The 19,568-nt window shown below is 38.4% G+C and overlaps 1 protein-coding gene across 1 annotated transcript in view; it reads left to right on the top strand.

Annotated features, from left to right (window-relative positions):
• The window catches only part of SYNE2 (spectrin repeat containing nuclear envelope protein 2), a 311,661-nt gene that overhangs the window by 124,197 nt on the left and 167,896 nt on the right, over positions 1-19,568 (top strand). Inside the window, exons 28-35 of the mRNA XM_024750801.1 lie at positions 690-847; positions 1,672-1,819; positions 2,494-3,104; positions 6,119-6,298; positions 8,188-8,338; positions 15,931-16,089; positions 17,025-17,186; positions 18,742-18,843. Coding sequence (XP_024606569.1) covers positions 690-847; positions 1,672-1,819; positions 2,494-3,104; positions 6,119-6,298; positions 8,188-8,338; positions 15,931-16,089; positions 17,025-17,186; positions 18,742-18,843 — 1,671 coding nt within the window. The remainder of the gene's footprint in view (positions 1-689; positions 848-1,671; positions 1,820-2,493; positions 3,105-6,118; positions 6,299-8,187; positions 8,339-15,930; positions 16,090-17,024; positions 17,187-18,741; positions 18,844-19,568) is intronic.

The raw sequence follows: 19,568 nt of genomic DNA, 5'->3' as shown, positions 1-19,568 counted from the left end.
TTTCCATCTGAATAAGCAAAATTCATGTGTTAAAATCTCTGTTGTTCAAGTAGTGGATGTAGCACATTTTCATCACAATTAAGAAGCTGTCTTGAGACCTTACTCTTGTGACTGAATAATAAGTTGGTTAGAAAAGCTATACGAATCCTTGGGGAAAGTGAAGAACAAATTTTACTGATGAGCACTCAGATTCTATAGCAGTGCCTTTTTTTAAAAAAAAAGAACCAAGATAAGGAGTTGGAATAGTATAGAATTTTAGATGTTTAACTATAGATCATAAATTAATTTTACTCACTTCTCATTTGATAGAAATGATTTTGGTTCATTGCAATTTTAGTTTAAGGAGAAAAAAAGGCTAGAGAAAATAGAATATCTAACAGAATATGTTCTTATATCTCTGTGTATCTTTCTGAATTGTATTCTGTGTATCTAACTTCAGGGAAGGGCATTTGGATCCCTTTGAAAGCCATGTTGCTGATTCCCTTGATTCCATTCAGTGGATTTCCGAGAGCACAGTTAATAGCATTGCTCCCTGAAGGATAGTTTACTTGTAAAATATCTTTTCAAATGTATTTTCATGTGAAACGTTGTGTTTGTGCCCACGATTGTAGATGTCTCATTTTGTAAGAACAGAATAATTGTGCCTATTAACCCATTCATTGAAAAATTAATTTACATGTTTCCTCCAGGTCTTAAAAAAGGAAACTGAGGCTTGCTGGAAAGAGTTTGAAGTCACTTCACTGAAGTTAGAAGAGCTGGAAAGTGACATTAGGAAGCCTTTTCTAGTTAAGGCAAGAGAGAAATTAAAGGAGAAAGAGAGAGAGCTTCAGATGACTCTTAATACCAGGTATAATTCTGGGATCTATTAACCATGAGTTTACTAAATGCACTAAATTTTAAGAGAGGCTAATATTATACTAAGTATGTCATTTTATTTAGTTGTCACAACAACCATAAGAGAAGCTGATGAGGAAACTGCTGCTGGGGGCGGTTAAATCACATAACCAAGCCACACTACTGGCCAGAGACTTAAGTGGAACTTAAAGTCTGTTGAGTTCCAAAGGCCGTGCTCTTCCCACTGTCTCCCCTCGAGCCTGAATTTAGCCACGTCACGTAACTTCTTTGGGCCTTGATTTCCTCATTTTTAGAATGAGAGTGCTATTGTTATCCCTTTACATAGGATGTGTACCCCCAGCGCATCTCCCCATTTTACGTAGGAGGAAACTGAGGCTCAGAGTCTGTATGTTATTTATCCAGGGTCACACATTTCAACTTATTATTGGCCTAGACTTTGAATCCTAGTATATTTCCACAATAAAATAGTTAGTATGCATAATGAATTTCTTTGTCATCAAGGCAAGGTTCAATTACATTTAGTATTTTGTATTTCAAAAGAGAGAGAAAGGCTTAGTATGCTTTACAACAGTTTTCCATTTAGCACAGGATCAGTTAAATTATCGCAAGTACTTGGATGTAGCAAACAACTCATTCTTTGCCATTGTGGATCACTGGGTTTGGGTTTTAATGTGATGATCTATACATATCATTGTATGTATTTTTATTGAATAATTATTTTCTGTTCTTGGTTAAATAATGGCATTAATATTAAATCTTTTATAAGATACCTTTCTGCTGTGCTTTCCCTTCATGTCTGATTTATTTTTCACCCAGAATGGAGTCTTTGGAGACTGCACTGCATATTGTGTTACCTGTGGAGAAGGAGTTGCTCCTTCTCTGTGACTCAGACCTGCTCCTCTGTGAAATGGCCATTCAAGAATTTAATCTCACTGATGCTGATGACATTTATCGAAACCTGAGGGTAAATATAAATTCTCACAGTGTATTTATAGAATAAACAGTTCTTCAGAGATTTATACATGTTTATGCATTTTTTTATTATACATCCATAGTATTTATTTCAAATCTAAGCCACGGCAGAAAAATCTTCAATAATTTAGACCTGTTATTTATTTCTCAACTCTTTAATTCCTTGCCAATTGGAAAGTATCAATAGGTACCATGGAGTAAATAATGACGTATTTTCTTTGAATTAAAAATGAAGGCTTGCTTATGAATGCCTTCTCCAATGACTGAAATCCTAATTTTCTCTCTCTACTAGACGAAGATGCTTAAATTGTCATTTTCTACAGTTTACTTATTTGAAATCTCATCTTAAAAACATTTTTTTATTTTTCAAATTATAAACAGATGTCTCAATAGTTCAACCTGTAATTATTTTCATTGAATCAATAGATTTATATACCTCTTTTCTTCTTGGAATTTAAATATCAGGAAGGGTATCAGATATTGAAACAGCTGGGCCATCTGATCATTTGTAATTAAAGTGTTCCTTCTGTCAAAACTGTCAGCCTTGGTTAGACTGAGAAGCAGTTTTCTAGATCAAATCTAGTGACATAATTTGAGGTTAGTTTCTGCTGTGCAATTTTTCTTTCTTCTGCCTCAGTCTTATAGCTTTTCTTACCTTTATTGTAGAATATCCAAGATTCCATAGTAAGACAGATTGAAATATGTAATCATTTGGAACAGTCAGGCAACTTTGCATTAACGGAATTACACCCGCTTGACCTGCATGCAGCACAGAATATTATCCTGAAACACAGAACTCAACTCGAAGAAATGAACCACAGAGTCCAGAGGAGTAAAGATGCCCTCAAAGCTCTGGAAGATTTTTTGGCTTCTCTGAGAGCAGCTGAACTCACTGGTGAGCTTCTTATAGACCCTTCAGCCTCAGGTTCACAGGTGGTACCAGGAAATACTTTGACGGTGGAAAATAAAGAGGAAAGAATTCATCAGATGAAAGACGAGGCCAGACATTTGGACGAACGTTTGAAGGTGCTCGGTATAAGCATTAAAGATGCTGAATGGGGTGAAAACACCTCCTGTGAAAAACTTCTGAATGCTTTGTCCAGAAGCTTATCTGAGACTCATGGCTCTGGCAGACAGGAGGAACTCATGGAAGAAGATGAATTATTAGAGACTTGTATTTTCAAAAATAATGAACTCCTGAAAAATATTCAAGATATACACAATCAAATCAGCAAAATAGGCCTGAAAGATCCGACCGTTCCAGCTGTAAAACAACGGTAGGTATCCTTTTCGTCCGTTTCCACGCAAGATGATGATTTTCTGTTTTTTCCTTTTCCCAAATATCTATTAGGTGAAACAAATGCTTCCTGTGTCTTTCTACTTCTGTTCCATCCCCCTCTATTCAGGATTCAGCATTCTTTTTTGTAGGCTTTTTCAAACAAGCTTTCTTTTTGTTGAGATTGTGCCTTTACAAAGTGTTATATAATTTTTTCCTTTAAAGTTTTCATTCTTATGGACAGAGGAAGAGTACAATAAGATATGCGTGAAGTCCATGAGTTGCTTCAAAGTCTCTTTGCTGCTGTTTATTTATTATGGAGTTCTCCTGATGGGGGAAAAGCTGGGAAACTCTACACATTTGATAATAGAGAACAAGTGGTGGAAGATGCACATACCACGCCTCGTCCCTACTTCTTCCTTCATTATTTGGTCCTCTCCCCTCCTCCCGGCAGGATTAGATGAGGACTGAGTTTAAGAGGTAGATTTAGGTTAGTGTTGATTCTGGAGACTCAGCAGAACTGGGGTTACCTGAGGTTCGCAGCCATCTTTAGGAGTGCTACTATTGTCATTCTGGCATTCAGCGTCAGCCTCCAGGTCCTGAAAATGAAAATGTTAGCAAGAGTTAGCAAAAGAGTCACTTTTGTGAGCCCCCCTCCCCCTTCTAAATCTCGCCCACTTTCCATCTTTTCTTCTGCTCACTTCTAATCCCTCAGGCTCAATGCTCTCCTGAGGCTGTTCAGCTGATTAAGCTTTCCCTGAGCCCTCCGTCTCAATGAGACTTCTATTTCAACAGCGCTCCAGTTCTTCATGAGGTGTGGAACTGGTTTCGTTATTAATTTGATTGTTAATGCATTTATTATAGATTTATAAATAATTAGTAATAAATTAACGTATTAATTTATAAATGAAAATAATACTTTGATAGATAGTAAATTGCTTTAATATTTAATTGAGTTGCTAATAGAATAAGCCAGGCACTGTTTCAGGTCCTGGGGATACAGCAGTTAACAAAACAGACGAAAATTCTTGCCCTTGGTAGAGCTTATTATCTAGTGGGACGAGGAAGATATGCAGTAGGTCTGATGGTGATAAAGACCATGGAGAAAGAGTAAGTAGAGAAGGAAGTGGTTACAATTCACACAGGGTCAGCAGGCACAGTTTTACAGAGAAGGTGACGTGTGAGCCAGATGGGATGAGCGACAAGCCAAGGGACAACCTGGAGGAAGAGCCTCCCAGGCTCGGGGCTCTAGGTACAAAGGGCAGGTGTGGGACTGGGCCTGGCATGTTTGAGGAGAGGCAAGGAGGTGAGCAGGTTAGCAGGGAGGGGGTCACAGGGGTCACGAGCAGGATGGAGCTTGGCTCCTGTAGGGACCTGTGGGCCATGTGTTGACTTTGGTTTCTTTGTTGAGTGACATGGGAAGTCATTGGAGGCTTCTGAGCAGAGGGAAATGATTTGTTTTTCATTGTGACAGGCTGGTGTATTCAGAATAGACTGTAAGAGTCAAGGGAAGACTCAGGAAGTCTAGTTTGACCTATAGCAGTAATCCAGGTGAGGAATAATGGTGGCACGGAACAGTGGTGAGGTGGCAAAAAATATTAAGATTCTGTATGTATTTTGAAAGTAGAGTCCACAAGGTTTGTTGACACATTGGATACGGGGTGTAAAAGAAAGACTGGAGTTACCGTTAACTGGGATGATGAAGACAAGTTTATCAGGCATTGAATGAAAGATCAGGTGTGCTCAGTTTTAGACACAATAGGTTCAAAATATTTATTGGATGTTCAAGTAGCACTCTCAATAAGACTGTTAAAAACAGGTGGCGTCAGATGTCAGGAGAGAGGTCTGGGTGAGGTATACATCTGAGAGTCATCAACATTTTAGAATGCTGTTTAAAGCCATGAGATGGATAAGATTGCCATGCTGTGTACTCTGGGGCACTCCATGTTAAGAGGTCAGGGAGATGACAGGGAACCAGTCAAAGATACTGAGTGGCCAGTATCATAGGAAGAAAATCAGGAGCGTCCTGGGGGTCAAGTGAGAAGGCCTTTCAATGAGGAGAAGTGATCACCTTTGTCACATGCTGCCGACTATTGAAGGAAGGTGAAGATGAAGACTGGGACATGGATTAGCAATGTGGAGGTTACTGGGGATCTTGACGAGCAGTCTTGGAGGAGTGGAGGGAGTGAGAGCCTTATGGGAGTGGACTCAAGATAGAATTGGAGGGGCTTCCCTGGTGGCGCAGTGGTTGAGAGTCCGCCTGCCGATGCAGGGGACACGGGTTCGTGCCCCGGTCCGGGAAGATCCCACATGCCGCGGAGCGGCTGGGCCCGTGAGCCATGGCCTCCCGCTGAGCCTGCGCGTCCGGAGCCTGTGCTCCGCAATGGGAGAGGCCACAACAGTGAGAGGCCCGCGTACCGCAAAAAAAAAAAAAAAAAACAGAGAGAGGATTGGAAGAGAGGAAGTAGAGAAAGTGAGTATCTGATGAAAGCAATTTAGACCTAGGTGAATAGAGTTAATCCCACCAGGATTAATTTGCAGGTTAAAACCCTTAGTTCAAATGACTCTTCTTCAGTATGGAGGAGCTTTTTGTACACAGGGTAGAAACGCAAGATTTCCTTGTATTTCCCTTTCTTCTTGCCCCTTCCGCCCTGCCTGAGGAGCTTGCAGTGTTCTACCAGCCATCTCGTCTTCTCTCCATATCATACTGTCTTCCCCACACATGTACACATATACTCTTCCTCTCTTTTCTCTCATATGCATATACACACCCTTTACAATTGTGTTCATCACTGAGAAATGTTACCGCTCGTGGTTTTCTATGTCTGTTCTATTTAAAACACCGGCTAGTATTCTGGAAATGCAGAGCCTCCTGACCTCTGTCATAGGAATGTGTGGTTTAGGCATGAATCTCATGAGGACACATTAAAGTTAGTGTGTTCCCACAAATTACCCATATTTGTGTTGAATCAAATCGCCTAATTGGCCATTAAATTTTTCTCTCTCATAATCAAGGAAAAAATCGTTACTCAGACTAGATAAGGATCTAGATGACTGTGAAGAAGAGAAGAAACACTTGCAAGAAATGGTGAATTCTCTTCCACAATTCAAAGACGGCAGAGAGAAAGCTCTGAGTCAACAGTGCCAAGGCACAGCACTCTTGTGGGAGAATACAAAAGCTTCGGTCACTGAATGGTAAGGAAAAAATTCCTCCCAAATCTGAAAAATTGTCTGTGGCACAATTAACTTTTTGAAATTTGTATGTTGAAAACACATTCCAGTGGGCCTCAAGGAGAGGCCAACTTAAGAGTTTCACGCTCGAAGCTCACTGGGCCAACGTCTGGGGCAAGACCTGGAATCCTAGATTACAGACAAATGACTTTAAGAGGTTGTCTAAGAGGGAGGACAAATACATAGTGTATTTATAATTATTATTGCCCCACCTATATTAGTTTTCTATTGCTCCCGTAATAAATGACCACAAATGTTGTGGCTTAAAATCGGCACAAACTTATCTTACAGTCTGGAGGTTGGAAATCCTAAAATGAAACTGCATTCCTTTCTGGACTCTCTGGGAGAGAATCCGTTTCCTTGCCTTTTCCATCTTCTAGAGGCCACCTACTCCATTCCTGGGCTTGTGTCCCCTTCTTCCATCTTTAAGGCCAGCATTGCAGCATCTTCAAATCTCAATCTCTCTCTGTCTTTCTGTCTCATCTCTGCTTTTGTTATCACATCTCCTTCAGACTCTGACCCTCGTGCCTCCCTCTTATAAGGGCCCTTGTGATTATCTTGCACCCATTCAGATAATCCAGGATGATGTCTCTATTTTAAGATCCTTAATTTAGTCACATCTGTAAAGTCCCTTTTGCTATGTAAGGTAACATATTCACAGGATCCGGGGATTAGGACGTGGGCGTCTTTGGGAGTTGGGGGCATTATCCTCCCACACTCCACTTAAATGCCAGATGTTGCCAGTCAGTTACTGCCATCTTTCCTACAGAGCCTGGACAAGGCTCAAGAGTTTTCTTAATTCTGTGGCAGCCCTTACCTATCAGTCCTGGTTGGCGATTCGGCTGAAGAGTCTCCATCCCTGCCTTCTCCCTTTACTCTCTGCCTGGGGGTAGGAGTAGTTGAGAGGGCTGACCCCTACAGGCTGTACCACCCAAGCCAAGGGTTCCATTTGGGTTAGGAAGTGGGAGGTACTAGTATGAGATTAGTAACCAAGAAGAGAGAGAAATCGGGGTGGTCTTAACCCCTTCCCTTTTCAGCAAGTGGTTCCAGCAGCTCCTACTGACACCTCTTTGGCTTAGGGCACTTTCCCTCTTTCCCCTTGAGCCCAGGTGCTGTACCTATTTTTGGAAGGGTTAGTCTCTGGGTGTCTCAGCTCCTTGGTGGTTTCCCTTAACTTTACTATCAGTGGTCCTTTCACCACAGAACTCCATCTGTGGAGTTCCTGCTTCCTACTGGAACCTGAGTATACAGTAGTCAAGATGAAGTCTGTTTGTGGATTTGATCTAGTCTACCCTTCGATTTTACAGAGGAAAGAACTGAGGTCCAAAGAGCCTCAAGTAACTTATCTAAGGTCACATGACTAATTAGTGCCCAACCATAGCTAGAAACCAGGTGTCTTAGCTGCCACATCATCTGTACTAAACTTTTTTTTAAAGGGCTAAATCTAGAATGAGTTGAAATAGACATAATTGAATCATATTGAATTAACACTGAAGCAATCTCCAAGAATGATGCTGGGGAGGCATTGTTTTCCAAATTATCTTTTAGTTAATGATGAAATTGAGGTGCTGGTTCCTTATGGTTACAAATCCTGTTTCGTTCCAGAGCTTATATCCGGTGACTTTTTAATATTGACCTGGTGACAATAGTAATCCAGTGATTATTTATACCATCCATTTGTCAAATAAATATATATGCCATCATTCTTAGGTTAAATTGTAAAACAATATTATAAACCATGTCTAGAGGAAAAATCCTTCCATAACTTATTAGTCATTATTGTAAGATACTTACAAAGAGAAAGAATGGTTTTGTTATTTTCAGAAATTTAGCTGTTTTACTTTTTTTCATAGCCTTGACCAATGTGAAAGAGTTTTGGAGCTCTTAAAACAATATCAGAATTTTAAAAGTGTCCTGACAACTTTGATTCAAAAAGAAGAGAATATCATCTCCCTCCAGGCTTCCTACATGGGAAAGGAGAACTTGAAGAAAAGGATAGCAGAGGTGAGTCCAAATTCCAAAGGAAACTTTACATAGCGGCCTCACTTGCAAGCCCAACAATAGAGAGGATATTATCAATGGAGTCACTTTCGAAACTTAGTTTAGAAGAAGTTACTAGTGACTTTGTTTTACCAGGTATCTAAGAATTTATTGAATTTATCCCCAGGGCTTGAAAAAGATTGGTCCCCGGGTTAATGCTGGGATGCATCTGTTTGGGTTTTGATACTGATGGTGTGGTTCTTTTGGAGTCTGGGGTTGCCCCTGCTGCTACCTCTGAAAGTTTGGAACAGTTTGTGCACTGACTTCTCACATAAAAAAAACCCCTGAGACTTCATTGCAACCTTGAGAGAAAGAAGGTACTAGGAAAATCCCGTCTCTTGTTAGTGGTTAAAGAAAAATTATGTTTTTATTTCTTCCCTTTTATTTCTTCGTAAAGATGTGTGAGCTTATCTCCAAGTTGCTCCGTCTATGTTCATAGCCTCGCCAATCACGACTTCATAGTTTAAGAAGAATAACACTTTTGGACACTAGATGTCATTATTTCTATGATTTTATGTGGTTATCAACCAGAGTGGCAGAAGAATGGAATAGTTAGAAAAGGATACACTACACTGTATTACTGTACACCAGAAAGTTGCTTTTCCTCTTGGTTTTATGAGTACTCTATGCTAAAATGCTGTCAAAATGTCAGAGGCATTTGTGAAATATCATCTACTTGATACACCTGGTTGTTAGAAAGCAATTTTATTAAAGTTCCCGGTGGCTGAGAGCAACAGCAGTGAGGCTTATATACAGACATACCTCACTTTATCACACTTTGCTTTATTGTGTCTTTTACAAATTGAAAGGTTTTGTGGCAACCATTTGTAGAGCAAGTCTATCGGTACCATTTTTCCAACAGCATTTTCTCACTTTGCATCTCTGTGTCACATTTGGGGAATTCTTGCAGTATTTCAAACCCTCCACCACCAAAAAGATTATGACTTGCTTAAAGGCTCAGATGATGATTAGTGTTTTTAGCAAATAAGTATTTTTAAATTAAGGTATGTACATTTTTTAAGACATAATGCTATTGCACACTTAATGGACTACAGTATAACGTAAACATAACTTTTATATATATCTGGGAAACCAAAAAATTCATGTGACTTGCTTTATTGCGATACTCCCGTTATTGCCATGGTCTGGACCCAAACTGCAATGTCCCTGAGGTATGCCTGTAGACCAGATTCTTACAGACAATTTAGTCTTTGTCTAGAACTCTTATCCCTGAGGCCAAAGTGACACTCAGAGTCACATCAGTGCCACAGATGAGGAGTAGCCCCTGCCTGCGGCCTCCTTTCTCAGACGCAGTTTCTTGGAACTGACCAATCAGAAAGAGCTCTGCTTGGACACCAGTTGTACAATATGTGACTGTTTAACTGGTTTCCCATCAGATTTAATCGAGGGAGACCACCATGCTAGGAGCAGGCTGGCAGTCGGAATCTCTTAGATGCAACCTGTCTGGTTCCATCCAGCAGAGGCAGCTTCTGGGTTTGGCAGTCTTGGGATCTAGGAGGATCATGTCCTCATCCAGATGGATTAAGGAGCTTTGGTTCTCAGAGTATCCAACATGATCAGCTTTACAAAATCCCCTCAGCCTTGTGGCCCAGTTCACATAGCTACTTTTCTACTGTGCCCCTGATACCAGTTTCCCAGCTTGTGCTCTTGTTTCAGGATCCAGGTCTCTGCCTTAGATACTCACAGATCCTGGGTCGCTGCCTTTCAATCTGACCAGATAGTGAATCCCTCCTGACTGGCAGCTGTTCTTGGTTTGTGCCAATCCTCCTCACTCCTGGAGTCCTGCCTTTGTCCCACTAAGTGGGATCCTGTTACCAGCAGAGCTGTCCCTTTCCTGGTTAGGTGAGGTAACATCTGTAAAGTGCCTGCAGAGTGCCTAGGACTTCATCAACCCATTAATGGTAAACTGCACTTTCTGGACAAGTTATTTATTTGACTAATAAAACTTCTGTCACCTTCAGGCACTTGGCCCCTCTCCTGGGTGAGTCTCCCTGATGGGAATCTAGATCCAGGTCCTGACCCCTCTGCTATGATTAGTTCCTCTATGGCTGTTGTCTTCTTCCATTTGGGCTGCTATAAAAGAATACCGTAGACTGGGGGGCTTATAAACAACATAAATTTATTTCACACAGTTCTGAAGACAGTTCTCACAGTTTATAACATTCTGCCTTTGACCCCTCAAAACATGTCCTTCTCACATGCAAAGTATATTCATTCCTTCCCATCAGCCCTAAAAGCCTTAACTCGCTCCAGCTTAGTCCAAAGTCTCACCTAAATATCATCTAAATTAGATATGAGTGAAACTCAAGGTGTACTTCATCCTGAGGGAATTCCTCTTGTTTATCCAAAACAAATGGACTGACAGATATTTCACCAGCAAAGAGGGATTTATTTGGGATCAACAGAGAATTGCATTTCAGGGTCTGCACCCATGGGAGCCATGTGCAAGTCCCTGCACAGCAAGGAGAGAAGAATGCTTTTATAGAGGGGAAAAAGACGTTGGATGGGCTGTAGTAGACAGAGTCCATGGCTTTCCGTTGGCTGAGGCTTTGCCAATAAAGGAACCTTTCTTCTTCCTATTGGGCTCTGCCACCCCAACTGGTCTCCCAACTCTGTTTAATTTAGGTTTCTGTTTATTCTTTTTTTTTCTGTACGTGGGCCTCTCACTGTTGTGGCCTCTCCCGTTGCGGAGCACAGGCTCCGGACGCGCAGGCTCAGCGGCCATGGCTCACGGGCACAGCCGCTCCGCGGCATGTGGGATCCTCCCGGACCGGGGCACGAACCCGTGTCCCCTGCATCGGCAGGCGGACTCTCAACCACTGCGCCACCAGGGAAGCCCTGTTTATTCATTTTTTTACACTCTACAGCTGTGAACCCATGAAACCAAACAAATTATATGCTTTCAAAATACAGTGGTGGGACAGGTATAGGATAGACATATCCACTCCAAAAGAGAGAAATAGGAAAGAAGTATTGGGTCCCAAGGAAGTCCGAAACCTAACAAGGCAAACAACATTAAACCGTAAGGCTTGAGAATAATCCTCTCTGGCTTGATGTTCTGCCTTCCAGGTCCACTGGGATGGCATCATCACCCCTGGCTTGGCTGGACAGATTAGCACCTTTCTCTGTAAACAAAGAAACAAAGTAAGGATAGAGGTTAAATAACTTTCCCAAGATGATATGGCTAATAAGTGACAGAATCATTATTTAAGCTGAGGTCTATCTGACTACAAAGTCATGTTCCAATCATCATAATATTGCCTTCCCTGAAGACATATTTGAAACATGTATATTATAGAAGTAAAAAATTGCTAACTTTGCTTTGTCTGTACCCCTTTCTGAAATGTAAAGGTTTACTCAGAAAAATATTTTAAAAATTAACAAAACAACTGTAATTACCTTTAAGAAACGTATAAATGCCCAGGCTTTTATTATTATATTGAGAATCTTGTATCTAGTGTGGTATCTTTGTATATTTGCTGAAATAATGTATCATTTTGTATGGAAGATACAGAAGTACACTTGTGTTTAGTTATTTTCTCATATGCTTTTTTTAACTGTCTGAAAAAAGCAAATTTTAGTACCAATTGTTAACATAACTCTCAGTTAATTTTGTGATGACTTAGGTACTGTCTTCAGAAACAATCAGTTTCTGGTGTATGTATTGTCATGATGCTTTGCACCAGTGGCTGAAGTATGATACCACTGAGAACTTTTGTCCTTCAAAACCATAGAAACCTGGATGTTTATCTAGGATATGGTGCCAAATTTCCACCCTCTTTAATCAAAGGCAGAAGTGCAAAAGTAAGACTAGAAGGCTAGAATGTCAGGGGACTATTAAAGTTTGGGAAATGTCAGGGGGGGATCTAGTTTCCTTTATTTTACCCCTTCCATTCATTGTAGGACAAAGCCTGCAGTTCCTGTCAATGCTAAAAGTATCCTCTCCTGCTCTTTCTTTTCTCTTCACCCACTGGTGGCTTGTGTCAATGTAACAACAAAGTTCTTTGAATGTAATAAAAATTAGGTTACACACACACACACACACACACACACACACACACATACATATATGTCTTTTTCATTTAATTGAACAAGCATTTATTATGCCCTATGCAAAATGTCCTGAACTGTGAGAAAAAAAACACCTGAGTCTGCATCTCAGCTCTGCCAGTGTACCAGTCAGCTTCCAGTCAGGAGACAGAAACTGCCCCAGTTATTTTTTTTTTTCCATTTAAAACATTTAAGCAATTTTAATTTTTTAAATTAAACTTTTAAATTTGAGATAATTGTAGATGCATATGCAGTTATAAGATATAATACAGAGAGATCCTATGTACCCTTTACTAAGTTTCCCCAATGGAAATATCTTGTAAAGCTGTAGTGCAATATTGCAGTCAGGTTACAGACAATCATACAGTCAAGAGGAGGAACGTTTCCATCACCAGACTATCCCTGGTTCTGTCATCGGATAGCCCTACCACTTCCCTCTTGCTTCCACCCCCTCACAACCACTAATATGCTCTCCATTTCTATAATTTTGTCATTTCAAAAATCTTATATAAATGGAATCATACAGTAGGTAACCTTTTGCGATTGGTTATTTTTACTCAGCATAATTCTCTGGAGATTCGTTCAGATTCTTGCATGCATCAGTAGTTTTTCTTGCTGAGTAGGATTCCATGGTATGGATGTACCACAGCTTGTTTAACTGTCAATTCTGAAGAACATCTGGGTAGTTTCTAGTTTTTGGCTCTTATGCATAAAGTTGCTATAAACATTTGTATAGGCTTCTTTGTGAACATAAGTTTTTATTTCTCAGGGTTAATTGCTCTGGAGTACAGTTGGTGGGTTGTATGTTAATTATGTATTTCATTTTTAAAGAAACTTTCAAACTGTTTTCCAGAGTTGCTGTACCATTTTACATTCTCACCAGTAATGTATGAATGATTCAGTTTCTGTACATCCTTGCCAGCATTAGATATTGCCTCTACTTTTTATTTTAGTCATTCTGATAGATATATAGTGGTATCACTTTGTGGTTTTCATTGGCATTTTCCTAATTGCTAATGGTATTGATCATCTTTTCTTGTGCTTATTTGCCATCTGTATGTCATCTTTGCTGAAATATCTCTTCATATTTTTTGCTCATTTTCTAAGTAGATTGTTTGGTTTTTCTTTACTGTCAAGTTTTGAGAGTTTTTAATATATTCTACACAGTAGTCATTTGTCAGATATGTGGTTTGCAAATATTTTCTCCCAAACTGTAGCTTGTTTTTCATCTCTTTAATGGGTCTTTTGCAGAGCAAAAGATTTAAATTTTGGTAAAATCCAGTTTATCAATTTTTCCTTTCATGGATTGTGCTTTTGGTGTCAAAGTCTAAGAACTCTTTGCCTAGCACAAGATCCTGTAGATTTTCTCCTATTTTTTTCCTCAGAGTTTTATAGTGTTATGGTTTACATTTAAGTCCATCATCCATTTAGAATTAGTTTTTGTATAAGGTGTGAGACTTGGATCAAGGTTTATGTTTTTTTCTATAGATGTCCAGTTGCTCCCGCACCATAAGTTGAAAAGGCTCCCATTCCTCCTTTGAACTGCTTTTTCATCTTTGTCAGAACTCAGTTGGGTGTATTTGTCTGGGTTCACTTTGATCTCTTGATCTGTGTGTCTGTCCCTCTGCCAGTTGATGTAATCTTTATTTCTGTACCTATATGATGTTTTAAAATCAAGTAGACTGATTCTTCCCACTTTATTCTTCTTTTTTCAAATATTTTAGCTATTATAGTTCCTTTATTATTCCATATAAATTTTAGAATAATCCTGTCTATATCTACAAAAGTATTGCTGGGTTTGATAATAATTGCATTAAACCTGTACATCAATTTTGGGAGAATTGACATTTTTACTATGTTGTCTTCAGATCCATGAACTTAGTATGTCTCTGCATTTATTTAGATCTTCTTTAATCAGTATTTTATAGTTTTCAGTGTATAGTTCCTGTGCATGTTTTGTTAGATTTACACTTAAGTATTCGATTTTTTGAGTAATTGTGAATGGTATAATATTAAAAATTTGTGTCCATGTATTCATTGTTAATATGGAGAAGTGAAATCGATTTTTATGTTTATCTTGTATCCTGTGACCTTTCTGAACCCACGCATCAGTTCTAGGGGTGTTTTTGTAGATTCCTTGGGCTCTCTGACATAGATAATCATGTTGTCTGCAAATAAGGACACCTGAGACAGAGGGCTCCTTGTTACTGCTGGTTGGGGGTGGGCATTCTGCTTCCCCACAAGGTCTCTACTGACACCTCCCTGGCTCCTCATCACAGCTCCCTAGGCAGCCTCCCCTGACATCATGGATATGTGTGTGTGTGTGTGTGTGTGTGTGTGTGTGTGTGCGAGCGCGCGCGCGTGTGCGCACTTGTTACTGCCCAGCAGGAATGAAAGTCCCAGCTCTACTCAGCCTTCTTTTCCCTGGTTGGGGGAGAGTGGGGCTCCTGTTACAGCCTGGAGATGGTGGCTGTTTAGGCTCTACACTTGACCTTTGCTGGCACAGGTGGGCATTGGGCTACAGTGTTTCCTATGGTATTTTGATCCAGTGAGTGATTATTTCCTAAAAGTTTTCTGTCTTGGTAGGTTGTCCTATTCCTGGTTCTTGGGCTGAAGAGAGCAGGCTTTTCCTGGTCTGTGTCTGTGGATCTTACCAGCTTCTGACTTCTCCAGCACACAGTCTGGGATATCCAAGGGCAAAAAAAAATTCAGGGAGCTCACCACCAGGCTGTCTTCAGGAGCTGATGCTCCCAGCCATTGTCCCTCCTTGAACTCCTCACTTTTCAGTCTTCTTAAGTCTGTTTTGTATATGATGTCCAGGGTTTTTAGTTGTGCTTAATGGGAAAATTATGCCTACTGCATATTCCCAGAAATGGAAGTCCCCTGTGGGTATATAATTTTTAGTTTTTTATTTATGAGAAATCACTATTTTCAAATTTTATACAATCATTAAAAATGCTTGTATAAGATTAGTAAATTGAGTGGAAACATTAAGATTGCATTACTCGACACACATTTTATTTTATAGTTTAAAATCATTGGCCTTTTGGTTAAATATTGTTTCACCTTCCATGTTAGAAATGACATGGAAGTTAGAATCATGAAAGATTAAACTAGAAGTCACATTAAAGATGTTTTAGAGTTCTGTCAGTTTTATTCAGATGAGCACTTAGGTTCTTCAAAATGACAAAGATGATTCCTGTTTGAGGAGTCTAGGAACTGTCATTTTTTTTTTTTTTTGTCATTTTTTTATACGATTGAATAGAGGTGCTTTTTTTTGGTAGAATATTATTTCACATGCACTAGAAAGATGGTTTTAGATCATTATAAATATTTCATCATGCAGAGTGGGACAAGGAATTTGGGTGTAGGATTATTAATAAACCAGATGGTTAGGATTCGAAAAGATTTTCATTGAGAAAGTGGGACAGTAAGTCTTATGTTTGTATCAATATATCAAAACATGTTTCATATCATTTTTACAGATTGAAGTTGTTAAAGAAGAATTTAATGAACATTTAGAAGTTGTAGACAAGATTAACCAGATCTGCAAAAATCTACAATTTCATCTAAATAAAATGAGAAACTTTGAAGAGCCTCCTTTTGAGAAAGAGGCTAATATTATTGTGGATAGGTGGCTTGATGTAAGTGATAATTTAATTGACTAGAAATTCTATTTAATAACAATTAAATTGATCTTTTGTATCTTTTATGTTTTTATCTAATTACAAAATTCAAAAGTGCTCGTTATAAAAAATGTTCAAATAATATAAAGTTTGTGACTTGGGATTTAGCTTTACGCCCAGTTAGGTACTATTTTACTAACAAATGAGTCTATACTCTTTTAGATATACAAGTGCATACTCAACTTATTTGAAATAAACTAGTTAATGTATTATCCATCCATGCAGCCAGTTGATGTTCAACATTATATTTATTTAATATTTTAAAAATAATTTTTGGTTGAACAGTAATGATATTTTTATGAATTATAAATTAAGAATTTGTGCTATATTTTGATCTGGGTTTTTGATATTTAAAATTTTTTTTTAATTTTTTTTTTTTTTTTTTTGTCTGCGTTGGGTCTTCGTTGCTGTGCACAGGCTTTCTCTAGTTGCGGCGAGCAGAGGCTACTCTTCATTGCAGTGTGTGGGCTTCTTACTGCAGTGGCTTCTCTTGTTGCAGAGCATGGGCTCTAGGCACGCAGGCTTCAGTAGTTGTAGCGTGTGGGCTCAGTAGTTGCAGCATGCGGGTTAGGTGGACTCTCAACCACTGCGCCACCAGGGAAGCCCCCTGCTCTGGGTTTTTAAAAGCATTTTTTATTATTGTGGTTTAGAAAATAGGAAAACTATTGCTTTCAATTGCATATAAACTGCAGCAAACCAGCTAAGTTTTTTTTTTTTTGTAGAAGAAAGAACTACACGGTACGTTAAAGTGAATTTTTTGTTGATGAATAAAGCAAATTATTTAGCAAGTAGAGGTAATCTAAAATTTTATTTTAAAGTTGTGTTTGACTGAAACAATTGTTCTTATGCTTTTCACCACTAAATATGTTACTTTTATTTTTTAATTATGGTAGATAAATGAGAAGACAGAAGACTACTATGAAAATCTTGGTCGAGCTCTAGCTTTATGGGACAAGCTTTTTAACTTAAAAAATGGGATTGATGAGTGGACTGAAAAGATCCTTCAAAAAATGGAATTATATCAACTGACTGAAGAGGAAAGGCAAAAGCTGAAGGTTAATTAAGCAGAAATAAAATATTTGTTCTTTTTGTAGACAGTTGACATTTTAATATCAAGTCTGCTTTCTTGAAGAGGGGTAGAGAAATCACAAAGAAATCTTTTATTTCTTTCATTATTCTTTGAGTGAACCTGAATTCCATCGTTTTCTTTGTGGTATCCAGGAAGATGTTAGCAGGTATTATTACTCTGTGCTGTATACCTGAAACTAACATAGCACTGTAAATCAACTATACTTCAAGTAAAGTAAAAAGATTAGAAAAAAACACAAGGCTGAATATCAAAATCTTTATAGAGCTTCAAAAGAGGCTGGTTTTTTAAAACAGTGATCTCAGGTTTTGCCATTTAGAAAGAATTAAACTCATCTCTTGTAATGAAATAATACCATTTGCAGCTACATGGATGGACCTAGAGATAATCATACTAAGTGAAGTAAGTCAGAAAGAGAAAGACAAATACCACGTGATATCACTGATATGTGGAATCTAAAATATGACACAAATGAACTTATCTACAAACCAGAAACAGACTCACAAACATAGAGAACAGACTTGTTGCCAAGAGGGAGAGGGGGCGGGGGAGGGATAGATTGGGAGTTTGGGACTAGCAGATATAAATTGTTATATATAGAGTGGATAAACAACAAGGTCGTATTGTATAGCACAGGGAGCTATATTCTGTATCCTGTAATAAACCATAATGGAAAAGAAAAAAATAATTAAAAAATATTTTTAAAGTTAAAATATTTTTAAAGTTATCTCTTTTAACTCTAAAAAGCATTCTTTCTGTTGCTGGTTGTTTGCATATTATTAGTTTGGACCATATAAAATTACAATCTTCGTATGTCAAAAAACAGTTAAGTGTGGCAGTTATATGTGGTTCAGTGTAATATAAAAATGTATTATGCGTGTATGATGGCTTTGCAGTATGTCACGTCTAATGTCTCAAGTCTTATTTTTTTTTCTCTAATTTTGGTCACTTTATTCACTTTTAAATTCACATATCCATTTTTATACTTTTGGAAAAAGACTTTCAAAATGTGTGGCGATTTATGAGTTTCCTGGGTATATTATGACAGTTGTGAAGTAAGATTTTGATTTTCTAAGTGGAATGAATTGTCACTAAGTATCCCTTAAATTTGTCTTGAGATACAGGTTATTTAAAAATTTGAAGTTAAGGATTATAACGGCTACCGTGTGGGCCAAATTCTGCTAACGTGTGTGTGTGTGTGTGTGTTGGCTTTATATGTTTATGTGTATGTTTATATGTACAGAGCTATTGAGATGTCATGCCTTTAGGTAGGCACTGCATTCTGCTGTGGTGCAAGCCTGGCCCCTCTCGTTTTATTGCTAGAGTGTTTCACTCAGTTATAACATATGCCTGACCCATGAAGACACTTAGTTTTGCAACTCCCAGGACTGTATCAAAAATCAAGTGATTAGGGGAAATTTAAAGGCTTTTTCAGTTTCTATATATTTTCAACAGCAATCAGGGGTACCAGAAAATAAGGTATAAAATAAAAAGATATTTTCCATTAACATTGTGTGTTTTAGGAAGAGTTACAAGTTCATGAACAAAAACCTTCAGAATTTTCTAAAAGAGTGGCTAAGATACAGTTCCTGCTTCAAAGCAGTGAAATACCTCTTGAATTACAGGTAAGAAAATTTTTATTTTAAAGTTGCAATTAAAGATGCTCTATATCCTCTAAAGTAATGCTCATAAGCCAGAATTCTAAAATTTAAACCTAAAATAAAATTAGGATCATTACTTGATTCATCTTTAGTCATGTCCAACCAAATTTTTAATAGCCAGCATAGTTTATTATATTTGTCCCATTTTCGAATGAATAATTTTTTGCATTCTCTTATTCTCATTTCATTTATTTCACAGGCCTCTTTTGCAGAGGGGGAGATGTTACCTTGCTTCCATGTAAAGTAACAAGGGTTTCCTCATAAGTGTCTTGGGCATAGGAAGGAGAATATGGCTCAAGAGATTCCAAGTTTATTAGTTGCTAGATGGAGTAATAGGGAGATTGCCCCAAGTGTGATTTTCTATTGTGTGAAGAGATTTGTTAGACTTTTATTTAAATCAAAGTGCAAAGTGCCTGAATATAAGCTCTGGAGCCAGACTTTATGGGGGAGCGCCTGGGTCTGCTGCCAGCCAACTTTGTGATCTTGGGCAAGTTACTTATCCTTCTTAAGCCTGTGTTTTGTATACAAAGTGCTTACCATGATGTTGTGTATGTAATAAACACTTAATAAATGCTGGCTATTTAATTTTTTTCTATATGTTTTAATAGGTTTTCCAATAAGCACCATGAGATAGCACCTCAACTGGTACGCTAAATAAAACTTGTTTTAGGGGGAAGATTCACCTAGTC

The sequence above is a fragment of the Neophocaena asiaeorientalis genome, unplaced genomic scaffold (genome assembly GCF_003031525.2).
Source record: "Neophocaena asiaeorientalis asiaeorientalis breed wild unplaced genomic scaffold, Neophocaena_asiaeorientalis_V1.1 scaffold140, whole genome shotgun sequence".
Lineage (NCBI taxonomy): Eukaryota > Metazoa > Chordata > Mammalia > Artiodactyla > Phocoenidae > Neophocaena > Neophocaena asiaeorientalis.
The sequence above is the reverse complement of the archived record's forward strand: the minus strand, read 5'-3'. Positions and strand labels throughout refer to the sequence as shown.